This window comes from Rhinatrema bivittatum, chromosome 3 (genome assembly GCF_901001135.1).
Source record: "Rhinatrema bivittatum chromosome 3, aRhiBiv1.1, whole genome shotgun sequence".
NCBI classification, from domain to species: Eukaryota; Metazoa; Chordata; class Amphibia; order Gymnophiona; family Rhinatrematidae; genus Rhinatrema; species Rhinatrema bivittatum.
In genome coordinates, this window is record NC_042617.1 from 290167605 (window position 1) to 290185051 (window position 17447).

The 17447-nt window shown below is 43.8% G+C and overlaps 1 protein-coding gene across 1 annotated transcript in view; it reads right to left on the reverse strand.

Moving 5' to 3' along the window:
• The window catches only part of LOC115087563 (kinesin heavy chain-like), a gene marked incomplete at its 5' end in the record, with an annotated part of 88614 nt that overhangs the window by 5475 nt on the left and 65692 nt on the right, over nucleotides 1-17447 (reverse strand). Inside the window, 4 exon segments of the mRNA XM_029594929.1 lie at nucleotides 1543-1570; nucleotides 11975-12057; nucleotides 15138-15291; nucleotides 15418-15634. Coding sequence (XP_029450789.1) covers nucleotides 1543-1570; nucleotides 11975-12057; nucleotides 15138-15291; nucleotides 15418-15634 — 482 coding nt within the window.

The following is a 17447-nucleotide window of genomic DNA, read 5'->3' on the forward strand; positions in this document are numbered from 1 at the left end:
TCTATGACAGTCATGACAGTGGCTCTAGGTCATGACAGTGGCTCTAGGTCTCTCCAAGACAGCTCCAGTGACTTCACATTCTGTTCCACTAATCTATTTGTATATAAATTGTATTCTCCCTGTTCATTGTAAGTTATTATCCAAGTTTCACTCTCCCTGTTCTATGTACGACATTATAAATTATTCTTTATATTGTCATTGTAATTGTTGAAATGTGAACCGAAGTGATTAGTAACATTGTTACCTGAACTGCGGTATATAAAACTGTTAAATAATAATAATAATAATCTTTGGAATAACCTCCCTCCTGCTGCTATAGAGGAGTCCCCTACCTTGCCTCCATTCTGGTTTCATCTTAAAACACACTTTTTCAAACTTGCTTTTCAAAATGCTGTATGCCAATCTGTGCTCAGTTATTTACCACTCAACACTGTCCTTCAATTGACTCTGTAGTGCTGTTCATTCCTTGTATCATTTTTGTACAGTGCCCTGGTCAGGACCCCATAGGGAAAAAAAAAATCTTTGAAGGGGAAAGGAAGAAGTTCAAGGGTTTAGGCTTAGGTGTAAGTTTTGTCAATCAAAGGAATGCATAAGGGTTTATTTATGGGAGGTGTGATGAAATGGGTATTCCACATACGGAGAACTGGCTCTGAAAGACCAGGCAAACAGCTTAGCAGAGTGATATTAAGCTCTGTAGAGAAAAAAGTTGGGAAAAAAAGGAAAAACAGTGTGTAACTTTAAACGGAGGACTTTTGGGTAATGTAGTCTCAGAAATACCTAGAGACACACCATACTTGTTACTCTGGAGCAGCAGTGGAAGCTCCAGAAGGAGAGAGACCCAAGTGAGCACAAAAGTAATATGGGCTTGTGGACAGGGTTCATGGGTAATGCAGTTCCACAGAGCAAACACACTGGGAGATGGGGGGTGCTGGTTTGGGTGTGGCAAGGCAGGGAAACAAAAGCCAAACTGCTCAAACAAAACGGGAGACAGGTGGCAGGGCCCGGATAGAATATGCAGATGACAGAGCAACCAGAAGAGCAGGGGGAGATCAGGAAGGACTGTAGAAAGCCTCGAGCTTCCACTCCAGATGAGCATAAGCTCTCTAAAGCCAACTCAAGGCTGGCTTGGGGGAAGGGCACTCTGCGCCTCTAAAGGGGGGTTAACATGCTTGTTTAATAGTGTGGGAAGCCTGAGCATAATGCCTGCTGCATGGGTATAGGAGCTCTGTTATAAAGGAGGAACTGAATTGTATTGTTGCCAGTGAAGGGTTGACCCAAGCAAGGAAATAAAAAGGCATGGTTTATACAAGATTGCCTGCCTATTTGGCTTTTTTTGGTGATTTCCAACAATGGTCCAGGGCAGGACGTGGGTGTCACAAGGTATCAAGACAGTATAGGGGAGATGGGCAGAATCATTATGGGGTATGGAAGCATACACCCCCGACAGGACAGAGCCAATAAGCATGGAACCAATGATTGATTTCTTTAAGGAGTCAAAATTAGGAGGACAAGCTGCTCAGAAAGAAGATAGGAGCTACTCACCTGTTATCATTGATGTCTGTGGCATTTCCTGTCGCCAGTTGGAGGATGGAGGAGAAGGTAGGTCAGAGGCAAAGTGAGAACAAAAAAGAAGCAGAGAATTGTAAGAACCAGTGAGAATGCAGACACTTCATTGTACCATTACATGGCATTGCCGGTTGGCAGCACACTGACATTACAACTAGCAGTGAATGTGTGTTGTACAAACAAGGAACATGTATAAACATGGCGCAGGAGTTAGCCGACAAATATGAGAATAAGTTACACCAAATTTCAAAATGGACCTAGGTTTATAAAATGGCTTTATTTATTTATTTATTTATTTAAGGATTTTTATATACCGGGGTCCGTAAAAAACATCACCTCGGTTTACATTCAAACATTAATTCAGCATAGAGCTTTACAATATAACATAATAACTGTATATACAATATAACATAATAACTTTAAAAATTATCCTGGAAAAACTATGCCTATGCAATTACACCAGCTGTTTGTGCAGGTAGTTTTTGCCAAGTTTACATACACGCTTTGTAAAATCAAAATATGTACGCAAATATGTAGTGCCTCTGCACTACTTTACCCGCAGAAGTCCATTTGATAAGTGCCCTCTAAGAGAACAATCTTCTAAAGCATTTCCACAGTCATGGGCTTTTTAAAAATTGCCCGCCTGATATGCGGGTAAACCTACATGTATAGTCTGCACATAAGTTTACCTGGATGGTGCAGCAGCCTTTAAGTGGGCAGAGTTAGTGAGTTGTTTGGACTTACACACATGCATTTGGAAATGCAAAACATTTGCATGCAAATTTTCCCCAAAACATTTCTACCTACTAAATAGCAGATGTAGTAAGTGTGTGTGGAAAGTTTTGATGGGATAATTTTCAGTGCAAGCTTATGTGCGTAAGTCCACTTTGAAAATTGGTGTACTTTCTGCCCATATTTGCCAGCTCACTTAGGCTTGATTTTACAAAATCACCCACTAAATGAAGAAGCCACTAAGCTAATAAAAGGGACACTAAGTTCTGCATAAACCAGGAGCTCTACAGACTGGGGCTATTTCCCTTTCAAAGCATTTGAGAAGGGATTAATTACCATGAAGAAATATAATCAATAAACCCTAAAGGATCTCACAGGCCACCTCTTTACCCCATAAACAACAATCAAAAGAAGGAGGCATCCTCTCAGCGGAAAGAGATTGCACCAGGATTCCCAGGAAGTAATTCTCTCATGAGAGCGGTGACATTTTGCCAGGGGAGGCAACTGTGGCTAGAACACAAGATCACTTTAACAGTAAACCGGGCCATGTTTTGGGGGGGGGGAAGAGATTGGCAGGTGTGGGGGGGGGGGTGGCAATTGTTCAGATTGGGGTAGAATTCACGGCTACCTTTTTAACCCACGGACCTTGCACCAAATTTCAAAAGGAATTCGTACGCGTGTGCTTTCACTTTGAAACTTGCTGTGTGGTACAAAGTTGTGCCCGCTGATTATTTTTCATCCTCTTTTTTGTGCGGGTAGATTCTGTAGGGAAAGCAACAGGCTTGAAAATATAAATCAGCGTGTAGTATTTTCTGGCCCCGTCCAAAATGTTTCCCCTAAATGTGGCTAAGAGCAGAGGCATTGTGGAATGCTACATGTGCTTGTGGCCGGAGTGAGGCAGGGTAATTATCAGACAGCCAATTTCCCTGGGTAAGTCATTGTTTATCCACATCAGTGGCCTTGAAAAGAGTCCACCCTGTTGCATACTTGATTATTTTGAAAGAAGACCCAGAGATCCATTGAGTCCAGGTTTCTTCTGACAGCTCTCTCTAGAGTCTAGATAGTAATCCAGCTACACAGAAAACACACTCTGCAACTTGTACTCAACTCTGCAGCAGTGAAAAATATTTCTTTTTGTCCCAAAATTCAGCAATCAGCTCAGAAATGCTGGATTTAGCAATTTCCCCCCAAGTGTGTAGCTACATCATTATTCTCACCAATATAGTTTTTTCCTCTGAAAGCTTTTCCGGGTTTCTTTTCAACTAATTTGATGATGTCGGCTGGAAAAACATTTCATAATTTTACCATGCTTTGAGTAACAATCTATCAGCCCTTAATCTTAGAGGATGCCCCTTTTGTGTTTGTAGCTGCTTCAGTAGAAAAATCACCTGTGAGATTTCAATAGGGTCTTCTGATATATTTTTATAATGTAAGATCACTTCTTTAATTTTTTTTTCTACAGTAAAATGACAGCTTTCAGCAACACAGTTTAGAGGCTTTTCTTTGTGCCTGGTTTTTAACATTTGGATATCAGTTTTGAGGATGGGTGCCCAAAGCTGAACCCCAAACTCCAGATGAGCTGACAAACACCTTGTACAGTGGTAGGATGAAATCCTTATTCTGTTGTTCTTGCACCACCCCCCGCCCCCTCCCTCCCTCGTTTAATACGTGCCTCCAGGTTTGGCAGCTGCATGGCTTTCCACACTCATTCTCATTTTGTTATTAACTGGCATACCCAGTCTAATTCCTGAGAGGTATCAGCAAGTAAGGAGAAATGACTTCTTGCCTGATAATTTACTTTCCTTGAGACCTACCAGACCAGTGCAGATGCATGCGATATGCCTCCCAAGCAGCAGATGGAGACAGATTAACAGGTTTGCTGATATCTCTCCTTATAGGCTCCTGTGCTGACCTCAGCTTGCCAGTATTTTCTGTAGCAAGCTAAGATAAACATTTTAATACAATAAGGAATTCTCTCACCTCCTAAACAAAATCCAAAGGGCTTCCAAGGGAGAAACAAACAGAAACAAGAAACAGCACAGGCATAACCTGCAGTTTATGATAAGATTTATTATCTTACAATCCAATGTGCCAACCAGTGCACACAAGCAGTTATTTTGAAAATGAATTGGAAAAATAATACACTTGGCAGATCAGGGAGAGTCCTGGACTGGTCTGGCTGGACTCAAGGAAAGAAAATTATCAGGTAAGAACTAATTTTTCCTTCCTGTTCATCCAGCCAGACCAGTTCAGAGGCATGGGAAATGCCCATGCTATCTATCTCCTGGGTTTGATACTGTGAAGCCCACTCTCAAGATTTCCAAAACACAGGAAGCCTCTTCCCTGGCTTGACGGTCAAGATATATGCAAAGACCAAGTCACCACTCTACCAATCTCCAGTGATGACACTGGGCAAAGTCCTGCCCACAAAGCCGCCTGTGCCCTAAAAGAGTATATCCTCAATTTCTTAGGAAACGGCAATCTCTTGGCTATCGAAGCCTTACCCATTACGTCCTTCCTCCAACAGGATTTTGGCGCCTTTGAAGCTGCTCTGTCCCTTTTAGAGCCATTAAACTGAACAAACAATACTCCAAGGTTCTGAAACTATTAGTAACTTTTAATTACAACAGAAGAATTTTCCTAACCTTTAATTGATGAAACTGAACCTAGTCTTTTCTACTCAAGACCCTTTGAAAAGAAGACAGACAGACCTTTTGGATAAGATTAAAAAACATGTGAAACCACTGTAGGAAGGAACAATGAACCATGTGAACCCACAGCACCTCGTTGAAGGATTCCAAAAGGATGTCTACATCATAGAAACTGCTGGCACTGTCACTGCTGCAGCCTGCTGGCACTTTTTTTCTCTTTCTGGCTAGTGCGTGCTATATCTGGTAGCAAAATGGCCTCGGGGGACAGCACCAAGCACCTCTAGCTAACGAACATTTCCTCAAATGTTATTTTTAAACCATTAAGTAACAATTTTTGATAGTGCACGATTTAAAAAAAAAAAAAAATCATGCCGATCCGATTTTTTTCTCTCCCCAGCCGATCCAGATCGTTAAAACGATCAGGCACACGATTCACATCCCTAGTATTTAAACCCTACGCTTCCTAACATCCAGCGAGTTATCAAGGACTTCCTTCTTTTCTGATTCCACTCCTACGGAGATCTTCTCTTCGCTTTACAGTACTCGTTCCTGACTACTGAGATTGGACTTAAGGTACCTGCTCCTCAGGGGCCTATTGTGCTCTGGCTATCCGCTCCTTGGAGGGCCATCTTTTCTACAGGAATCTACTATTTCGGTCTGTGAGTACCATCATCTACCTAGTGAGTGCCCTCGTGTTCTCTGCTCCTCTGTTATGAGTGCTTCTCTCTTATCTCCACCTGATTCACGGCGTAACAATCTCATCTAGAAGCATCTCCACTCCAGAGGAGCTGCCCTGGCGTAGCCCGCTCTGCGGACCATTACCAGGAGGACCAGCTTTGCACCACTTCATTCCAGACTTATATGCCCACCTAGTGGGATACCTTCGTTCCTACTTAATAAAGTCTATTACTGTTGTCTATCTATTAAGGCTAGAGCATGTCGTAGTGAGTCCCCACAGGGCTCCTCCCTGTGGGTGGAGCCAACTCTCACTATGACCCAGGGGTCCACAACCACACCGAACAATAACAGTGGCAGTGGAGAGACCTCAGAGGAGGGTATCTACCTGCATGCCTATGAATGTGAAAGAGGGAGCCTGCCTGCATGAGTGTCAGAGGGAACATGCCTGCATGTGTGAGTATGAGAGATAGAGAGGAAACCTGCCTGCATGCCTGTGTGTATGTGAGAGACAGGGAGCCTGCCTGCCTGCATATGTGCAAGTGGGGTGTGTGTGTGTGTGTGTGTATGAGAGATAGGGAACCTGCTTGCATGTGTTTTTGAGAGAGAGGGAGCCTGCCTATGTGCTTATGTGTGTGTGTGGTAAAGAGAGAGGGAGGCTGTCTGTATGTGTGTGTGTGTGTGTGCGAGAGAGAGAGGGAGCCTGCCTGTGTGCAAGGGAGAGGTTGGGAGCCTTCCTGAGTGTGTGTATTAGAGAGGGAGAGAGCCTGCCTATGTGAGTATGTGAGAGAGGGAGTGTAAGAACATGTCATAAAGGGTCAGACCAAGGGTCCATCAAGCCCAGCATCCTGTCTCCAACATTGGCCAATCCAGGCCATAAGAACCTGGCAAGTACCCAAAAACTAAGTCTAACCCATGTTACTGTTACTAGTAATAGCATTGGCTATTTTCTAAGTCAACTTAATTAATAGAAGGTAATGGACTTCTCCTCCAAGAACTTATCCAATCCTTTTTTAAACCCAGCTACACTAACTGCAACTGCACTAACCACATCCTTTGGCACAAATTCCAGAGTTTAATTGTGCGTTGAGTGATAAAGAACATTCTCCGATTAGTTTTAAATGTGCTACATGGTAACTCATGGAATGCCCCCTAGTCCTTCTATTATCCGAAAGAGTAAATAACTGATTCACATTAACCCATTCTAGACCTCTCATGATTTTAAACACCTGGGTGTGGGTGTGAGAGAATGAACATTTGTGTTGAGAGTGTGTGTATGACAGAGAGAAAGTGGATACATTTGACCCCCACCACACTAATTCAGGACAATTTCAGGGTGACTGGAAATCAAAAGTTCCCAGGTATGTAGAGCAGAGGATTTTTTTTTATCCTATTAGATTTATTATTTTAATGGTCTTTAGTACATTTTTCAAAATTTGAATATGAGTTTTTAATTATTGGATGTTATTCCAATCATCAGATGTCTTGAAATATTTATTCTTTTTTTTAGTATGGTTGATGTTTTATATTTCTTGATTTTATTGTCTGATTTATGATAAATGGTGATGTTTCTATTTTTACATTGTTGCACTGCTTACGGAGTCTGGCTTGTTGTGGTTTCCAGTTCAGCTTTTGTCTGCACGTTTCTATTTATACCTTATGGTCGGTTTATTTATTTAAAATCTTTTCTATACCGTCATTCAGTATATTACCGTCACAACGGTTTTCATAGAGGCACATATAGTAAATTGTACATGCATCTGTTCCTCTTATTAGTAATGGAGGTTCCTGATAAGCTCGGTAACATAGTTTCACAATAATGGCTATATGTTCAGTGTTGTCTAATCTGACCTGTGACTACAATAAAGACGGTTAGATTATACATTCAATTAAGAGGTGTAGTAAACAAACCATGACGTACATACATAAATTGTGCTAGTGCTGTATAAAGATTTTGTGTGTACAGCTTTCAGCATTTTTCTCCTTTTCGCTCGCTTTGTGAAAATGCTTCTCTAAAGAGCCATGTCTTTAAGCTCTTTTTGAAAGTTTTGAAATCTCTCTGTAGTCTTACCTCTATGGGCATGGTGTTCCATAGTATAGGTCCGGCCAGCGATAGTGCTCTTTCTCTGACTTGTGTTAGTTTTGCAGTTTTGACTGAGGGGATGGTTAGGAGGGCTTTGTTGGCAGATCTCAGGTTTCTGTGTGGGACATGGACGCGGAGTGCTGTGTTTAGCCATTCAGCTTTTTCGTCGTGGATTAGTTTATGTATAGTGCAAATGTACATAAATATATATACATATATTTTACCCTGTATTCAATTGGCAGCCAGTGTAGTTCAGCTAGCGTTTCAGTGATATGTTTATTCTATTTGGTGATGGTCTATTTGTGTTCTGCTTGTGTGTCCGAGGTCAGGTATTCTGCTAGCGTGTAGTTTCTGAGGAGGGACCTATAGCAGTCTGACTTGTTCTGTATTCCTAATAGGTGTATTTGTGTTTTAGAGCCTGGGCAGGCCCAGATTTAAGATTAGGCAGAAGACTGAGGGTAGAGATTTTTTGCCTCTGAAAATCAAAAAGCAGAAGGAGGAGTCCTAGTTTTTGGAAGCCTTCAATCTTTGACACCCTAGGCACTTGCCTATGTTGCCTATGCCTAAATCTGGCCCTGGGCCTGGTGGAATATTTCCAGTACAGATTCTTCATAGGTATAGTTCTTACTATTGGAATCCTTGGCGTTAGTGCCGTGTCAGTATGACAAGATTGCTACACAGGTTCTAAGTGTCTTTTGGTTAGAGTTTTGTGTTACTGCACAAAGTGACTGGGAGTGGAAGGTGCTTGTGCTGCCATTACTGAGGTGACAAAAGAATTTGAAAGTTCGGGGGGTTTTGTATGATGAACTGTAAGGGTCAATATCCTAGGTCCATGGTTGGGAGAATTTCTGTGGATGCAGACTGTGTTACAGAATTGGAGGTGCAGGATTTATATTGAGATTGTCCCTTCTTATATACACTTTAGACTTCCCTCTTATATCCATGGAGAAGAACTGGTTGAATGAGGCTAGCAAATAATCTTAACTTAATTGTTGCTTTACTGGGAGATTAAAACCATCTGGGTTTTTTAAAATTTGCCCAGAAGGACCTTGGGATTATTTCTTTTCTGTTATGTTTTATAGCCAATTTAATGATGGGGGGACAACGACAATGTGTGTAAATGTCCCTCTGGCTTGCCCCACCCGTCACCACCCCAAATACTTCTGAGTAGAGACACCACTGCCCCTTGTCCTATCTGCACACACGGCAGAGAGAACTTCCTCCTCTCCACCCCTATCTGTCAGCGTGTTCCAGATGCACACAGCACGGCTTCTTCCAGTGCTGAAGGGGAGCCGACATTGCTCTCCCTTCCTGACCTGTACCCAGATACCAAAACGGAGCCAAATGACAAGAGTCTCACTCATCTCAACTCCAAAATAAAACTGCTGCTGACTGACATCTGCTTTCTGTTTGCTTCTTTCTTCTTTTCCCTTTAGGCAAACAAAGAGGTTCAGGAAGGGAGACAATAAAGAAAAGGAAAGCAAAAGAAGTTTCCTTTTTTTTTCAGGAGGAGAACATAAAAAAGAGGCAGGAGAACCCGCAGAAAAGAAAGCAGGGGGTGGGGGGGGAAGGCTCACTGCAGACTAAGTCTGAAGTCCAGGTATCAAAATCTGGAAGCCACTTGGTCTAGGGCCGTGCTCAACTGAGGGATGGAGGGAGGGAGGGAATACAGGATGTTCATCTCAGGAGCTGTTTGCCAGCCTTCTTCATCCGCCCTAAATGGGCCACAGCACAGGATGCTCGCCTGCCATTGCTGGAGACAGAGAATACTGGCAGGCTGAGGTCAACATGGAAGCCTATAAGAGGTGACATCAGCAAATCTGTTAATCTCTGTCTCCATTTGTCAGTTGGGAGGCATAACCCATGCATCTGGACTGGTCTGGCTGGATAATGAGGAATGCCCTATTCACAGTATAATACACCTGTCTGTGCGGTTTTTTGCCCCAAATTTATCACAGAGAAACAAAGAATATGATGGCAGATAAGGACTGTAAGGCTCATCTAGCCCATCCAATGTACTTCCTGGTGCAATGCCATAGACTCCAGCTGAGCTTTGGCTTTCTCTTCACTTCTTTGCAACTGAGGATCCTCTGTGCTTGTACCAGACTTCCTTGAATTCTGTTATTGTCTGGTACTCCACCATCTCCACTGGGAAAGCAGTCCATGCATCTACCTCCCTTTTGCAGAAAAAAGGAGAAACTGCCCTGTTCCACTGGGCTTCCAGCTCAGTCAGAACCATGAGCCACAACTTCTTGGGGTTATATCCTCCTGTTTTTCTTTTGACTTGACAGTTTCCTCCTGCTCCTTTGTATTTCCAGCTCATTTGGAACCTGAGATGGGACTGGGCACCAGGAGCCTTCATTCACAACTACCTAGGGATTTTTTTTCCTGTGGTTTGTATCCTCATCCCCAACATACTTACCTAGTCAAACAGCAGCAATCCTATACCAGAGACCATACACCAGGGTTCCCTCTGGAACCCTGTAATAATGGGCCCTGAATCTGGTTACTTTGTGTTAGACTTAAGCAAAGAACATGACTCTTCCCACCCAGGGTTGGAAACACTGCCTTCACAGAATCCCCAGCCAACCCGGTGAGCAGAAAATCCAACTCGGGGATCAAACCGGGGACCTTCCAGGCTTTTCCCCCCCTCCCCCCTATTTTCATATCCCCCTCCCAGCTTACTCAGCTGTAGTAGTGACAATCCTTGGCCAGGAGCCACAAACTGCGCACTTGTCATCTTGTACCAGTTAGAATATGTGCCATTATTTATGACCCTTAATTCTATCTCTTCAGCTAGTTTCTCTAATCCAGTTGCAAATATTAGTCCTAAACCTCATCTTTCTTAATCTGAAAAGCAGTCTTTCATGTGATTCCATATCGAAAAGTTTTAGTGAATTCAGATAAACTATAGCAATCATGTTTCTCTTATCAAGTTGGTGGTTGCAGTCTCAAAAAACCTGTAAACTAGCTTTAGCAGGATCTGTTGTTTCTGATCCCATCCTACTTCTTGCCAATCATTCCCCAGCCAGTGTGCAACAAGCTCCTTTTTTATGATAACTCCCAGTTTTTTCCCTAACTGATATTAGGCTAACCAGTCTAGAGCTGCCTGGTTCTGCTTCAGATCCCTTTATGAGCAGGGGTACTATATGTGCTCCTCATTAGTTCTGAGGAACCTGCCTCTTCTTAGTATAATGATTTAGTAATTGCTTCACTTAGTTCCCACAGTAGCCTTGGATGAATTTCATCTGGTCCTGGCACCTTATTTATTTTTACTTCATCCACTTTTCTTTTTATCCATTCCTGGGTTATGCAAACTCTTTAATGTTAGGATCTAGTGCCCTTATTGATCTCTCTAGTGACCTTTCCACTATAAAAAAAAATGAAGAAAAAGTGTTATTTAGTATTATTATTTTCTCCTTATCTGCAGTAATAATGTTTCCCACGTCATCCACAAAAGAAATAATAGCACCTTTGGTCAAGTTTAGTAAGTCTCTGTCCCTTCCTCTTTATTTAAAATGTGCTCTTTTCTGATATTTGTTCTTGATTTCTTGGTTTTTATTCTTGTATTTGTTTCCCTTTAGTAGTCTACACACTTTTTGACACATGTGTAAAATCTTCTTAAATATCTCCCAATTCCTTTACCAATAAACTCTTAGCCCTAGCTTAACCTAGTCAACCAATTATGCACAATCTTAAAGTTGGGCCCTTTGAAAGTGTAATATCATGGTTTTAACTTTTGCTCTTTCTACTATGCTGGGGTCACTGTTCCCCTTATGTTCTCTGGCCTGCAGGTTATTTACAATCCCCTCTTGGTTACTAAGAACTAGAATCATAAAATAATGGTGAACAATCAAGGCGTAGGTACTACCTCTTTACTAGAATAACTTGATACATGTTTTGATTAGCTTTCATGATGAAGCTAGCCACAAATGTATTAAGTTAGTCCAATAAAAAGGCAGCAGCTCTTTTTTTTGTTCACCTTTATTTTTACAGAATCTAGTCCTTATTAACCAAAAGTGGATTGTAACTCGTGGATCCCATGCTACTTTTCAACTCAAATGAGTACATAATTCCATCAAAGTAGCTAACACTTAGAATAAAGAACATTTTTTAATTTGTCTAGTAGTGCAAGATTGGAATTAGAGCCTACAACCATGAATCTGGAGCCCCTAGTTCCATTCTTCTATCTACTACTTGCAGTGCGGGCTGGTGCAAGTCACACACACACACTTTCTCTTTTTATCTTTCCAGGTTATTCTCTTACCGTTATCCATGCTGAGCTTCGGGTATGCAGCCAGGGTGCCTCCAGGGGAGTGGGTCCCCTTGGTAGAACATGCATTGCTCAAACTGTAAGGTAAAGAAAAGCACAAGTATACTTTCTGCATGGAATTCACAGACTGAAGCTCTATTTGTTGCTTAATTATTTCCTAAACAATAATGAGGTTACACTCTAGAGCAGTGGTTCTCAACCTTTTTTCTATTGGGGCACACCTGGCAGATAATGCTTAGAGGCGCGACACACTGAACACTTGACCATCACGGGGCTAAATGCAAACAAATACTCAGTATCCACAGCAGGGGTCGGGAACCTTTTTGGCTGAGAGAGCCATGAACGCCACATATTTTAAAAATGTAATTCCGTGAGAGCCATACTAACTACAACTCCCCACCTTCCTGACCCCCCCCCCCCCCCAAGACCTACCAAATTAATTCACTACAACCCCCTACTCTCCTGACGCCCCCCAAGACCTGCCAAATTAATTTACTACAACCCCCCTCCTGACCCCCACCCCCCCCAAGACCTGCCAAAAGTCCCTGGTGGTCCAGCGGGGGTCCAGGGCTCGCAGACAAATCTTTAATAAAAAAGTAAAAATCTAACAAAAACCCCCACCCTCCTGACACCCCCCAAGACCTCCAAAATTAATTTACTACAACCCCCCCCCCAAGACCTGCCAAAAGTCCCTGGCGGTTTGGGAGCGGTCTCCTGGACTTGGGCTGTCGGCTGCCAGTAGTCAAAATGGCGCCGACGGCCCTTTGCCCTCACTATGTTACTGGGGTTGACCAATGGCGGCGGTAGCCCCTGTGACATAGTAAGGGCAAAGGGCTGTCGGCTGCCAGTAGTCAAAATGGCGCCGACGGCCCTTTGCCCTTACTATGTCACAGGGGCTACCGCCGCCATTGGTCGACCCCAGTGACATAGTGAGGGCAAAGGGCCGTCGGTGCCATTTTGACTACTGGCAGCCGACAGCCCAAGTCCAGGAGACTGCTCCCGGACCGCTCCTGGACCCCCACTGGACCACCAGGGACTTTTGGCAGGTCTTGGGGGGGGGGTGTTGTAGTAAATTAATTTTGGAGGTCTTGGGGGGTGTCAGGAGGGTGGGGGGGGGTTTTGTTAGATTTTTACTTTTTTATTAAAGATTTGTCTGCGAGCCAGATGCAGCCATCAAAAGAGCCACATCTGGCTCACGAGCCATAGGTTCCTGACCCCTGATCCACAGGAACCTGCACCCCCCCCATCCCCAAACAATGGGGCAGATTTTAAAACATGTGCACAAATATATGCCCGATTTTATAACACGCGTGCGCAGCCGCGTGCATGTTATAAAATCAGGGGTTGGCGCGCACAAGGGTTGTGCACACTAGTGCAAATTGCGCGCACCAAGGCCTCGGGGAGTCCCGCTGGCTTTCCCCGTTCCCTCCCCCCACCTTCCCCTCCCTGTCCCACCCCGCAGCCCTAAAGAAAAAAAAACCCCGTACTGGCACGTGATCCCCCTGTGCCGGAGTCCTCGGCCATGCCTCCTGAACCGCCCCCAGACCGCCCTGCCACGCACCCGGTCTGCCCCACCATGCCCCCCGGACCGTCTGCCCCGCCCCCGTCCTGCCCCAGTCTCGCCCCTTGCCCGCCCATTCAGAAAAGCCCCGGGACAAACGCATGTCCCGGGGCTTTATGCGTGTCGCCGGGCCTTTTGAAAATAGGCCCGACACGTGTAAATCCACCCCAATAGATGCAGAGCTGAACCAGGATTCACTTTATCCTCCACTGCCTCAGGTACAAAATTCGATTGTAAGCCCTGTGGGGATAGGAAAATGCCTATAGTACCTGAATGTAATCCGCTTTGATGTAGACTTTAAAGTGCCGAAAAGCAGAATATAAAAATCTAAATAAATAAAAAATATTTCAAATTACAACTCGCTATATAAAAAAGATATTATGATTCTGGTGCTATCTCAGTAACAGAAACACAAACTCCTTTACTACCAAGCACATTGTAAAATACAAAACCTGAAAAAAAATCACTCAGCAGATGTGAAGCAAACCTTCTATACCACAACATTAATTCCAAGAACTCAACAGCACTAGCCCTTCCTATGAAAAGACAGCAGTGCAGCACCAATGCATGTCCTATTGAGAATGAGAAAACACAACAAAGAAGATTGATACAAGTAAAATACCTCACCTCAGTCTGACCCGACAAATACAGAATAAAATACCACAAATTACAAATGTGGAGACAAAAACTGGAATGGAAACCTAAAAAAGCCACTCTGCATGCAGTGCAAAACTGGAGAGCTAGAAACAGAAATACATCTATCTCCTCCTACACTAAGCAAAGTACAAAGATAGAAGAAATGCACATTTCAAAAACTGACATATTATGCCTCTTGCAACCCATCACTCCCCTCCATGCCTCTATCATCCTTCACTTTTCCCCATTTGCTCCCTTTCAATCATCCGCTCACACTCATATCCCTGCCCAGCATTCCTGATGTCCCATATCCTCTTCCCTGTTTTCCCTCTCTCTCCTACTTGACTCTCCCTACCCCCTTCATCCCATCTCCCTGCCTGCCCAGCTACCCCAACCCCCATGTTTCCCACCCCTTCCTGCTCAGCAGTCCCCACACTCCGTCTCTGCTCCACCTTCATCTTCCCAGCATCTCCAACCTCCGTTCCCCCACCCTCCACAGCGTGAAGAGCTCATCAGCAGCATCACTCCCAGACTCAGCAGGGGGAGATAAAGTTTGCGTCCCATCAGACCTAGAACAGTCGGAGCTGGCAATGTCTCGCTCTGATCTGGGTGAAGGAGGAAACAGCCTCCCACTGGGCCAGAAAGAAGAGAAGGAAGTGAGAGGAGCCTCTCATCAGGCCCAATGTAAGAGAAGTCAACCAACTCCCACCCGGGCTGATAAGGAGGCAGCCATCTGCTGGCCCTGCAGCTCACCTCCCAGGACCTCGCGACACACCTGTTGAGAACCACTGCTTTAGAGAAATCATCCACTCAGGGTAGCAGGCAGCAGCAACAGGGATGTCACAATATCCGTGACCATTATGCTTGTTACTGGCTTTTAATATAAGAAGATCCTTTGCTGAATAGTTAGGAAGTGACGGTCAGTGAAAGAAAAGCCATACACATACAGCAGCTACTTACTAGGAGTCAGAAGATGAACTGGAAGAGCGTTGCATGCACATATTTTGGTAGTTTTGGAAGAGGCTGTTTGTGTAGCTGAAGGATTCTGGGTGGCGGACTCCATAGGGATTGGTGGGAGAGGATGCTGGATAATGGCCAGGTCGGATCGGTTTAGCTGCCAATGAAAGGAGATCAAACAGTCATTTTGGTAATGACCCTCCAATGCAGCGGTGGCTGCATTTTTTTTTATTAGGCAGCATCAGCATTCCAGCACTTGTGCTGCCAGCAGCTGCCCTCTTACCAATCTGTGCCGAGTGCATGCGCCTGGATGAGTTTTTGTAGCGCACGGCCTCCTTGATGCGGTCCACCTCCTGCTGGTAGCGCCTCTTGTCTTTCATGGCCCCCTCTTTGGCCTCCTTCAGTGCACCCTCCAGGGCCTTAACTCTCTCAGCTGTAGCCCGAAGACGCTTTTCCAGTTTAGGAAGCTCACAGCGAAGATCTGCATTGTCACGAACCAACTGTTTGCCAACAACAACAAAACATAATTTCAAAAAAATTAATGGACAGAGTGCCATGCTTAACAAAAAAAAAGTAGACGAAGCCACGCCCAGAATCTGATTTATTAAAGCTTTTCTCCCATTCTGTGTTTATGGGGAAAAAGCTTAAGTAAATCAAGCCCCACGGAAGGCATGATACACACCGGCCAAAGCAATCATGCGCATGGGTCATCTCTCTGCCTCAGCATGGGTCAAAAAGAGCAACATTTTCATAAGATCTTACTGAAATAGAGCATCCCACCCCTAATTAACTACAGCATGGGGCAGTTCAGGTGTTCGCCTGATGAACTGTCCCACTGACCTGTACACATGGGGCAACAGGTGTTGCATCTGTACACATGGGGAAACACGGCTCTTTAGAAACGCATACAAACTAACATAAAAATCCAATTTGCCGATAACATCACTGTCTGAACATTAAATTATGCTAACAAACTGAGCAATAAGTTTTGAGCGACGTTAAGTGTATACTGACTATAATAAAATAGAAATCATAGGTTATAATCCAACTTCAAAGCACCCTAGTTACCATGTACTTGTCACTGATGTATCGACCCAGAACACATATTTGCTGTTGAGATGAACTAGATTATGTATAAATTTGAACTAGAAAATGTATTTGCTGTTATTTTGACATAGAATTAGAATATTGAAACTGAATAGGAATGTTGATCCAGAAACTGAAAGATGATTTTGTAAACTGCTTGTGATCTTACTTTGGAACAATGGTATATAAAACACCCAAATAAATAAATAAAATAATGTCATTAGTGCAGGGAAAGGACCCAGATGACTCCAGGTCATCACGAACAGGTGAATCTATTCTTCACTTTTAACTCCCAATCCCATCTATATTTGTGGCTTCTCAGTCCTTATTGCCTTCACTCCAATAACTCATTAGTTGAATCTAAAGAACTGAAGTCAGTTGGTAACTTTACTCAATGGGAATATCTGAATTCAAGAAAGCATGGAACAATCTCAGGGGATCTCCGAGGGAGTGGTAGGGATTGTAGAGCTGAGCAATTGGTGTGGATGGGCAGACTAGATAGGCCACATCGTCTTTTCCTGCAGTCATGTTTCTCTGTTTCGCCTATTTTTTGCTCATTTTGCTGGTGCAGCTGAGTTCATCTATGATTCTCCATAACTGAACTGGCTCTGGAAAATCAAGTTGTGGTCCTTCTCTTGCACTCTGAAAGACAAGGACCCTGGAATATTTACTGTTGATGATCAAGGACAATAATGACCATGTTGATGAAAAAAGAAATGACATAAAGAAAAAAGAAACACAGCTTGAGTTGGATCAGCCAGGCTGGCTTAAGCATAGCTGAGACCACCACACCAGTAGTTTGATTATTAAGTGAGACATGAAAGCCTAGCAGGCACTGTACACTTTGGGGGCTGGCATGTCCTGTATTTACATTGCCAAACTGAAGAGTTGAATTGGCCATGCCAGATACAAGCTGCCTTTTTCTGCATGTGACCACCTGCAAACAAATCCTCAAAGGATCAGAGTGCAATACTGTAAACAAACCAGCTCCTCACACAATCACAGTATCAGCCAATAAAGGCGAGGTGGCGAAGCAGGTGCCTTTCTACAGGGTAAGGGTAAGTAAGGAAATGGTCTCGCCCCCTTCCTTTCCTTGTCTTCCTCTGTGCCTTTACATTAAGATTCTGGCAGGGAAAAGAAAAGTTCCAGATTGGACCAGGGTACCAAGTGGACCCACATACTCAGGACAAGCTGATCTAGTGCTGGTTTCAAACCCTTCCCCCCAGT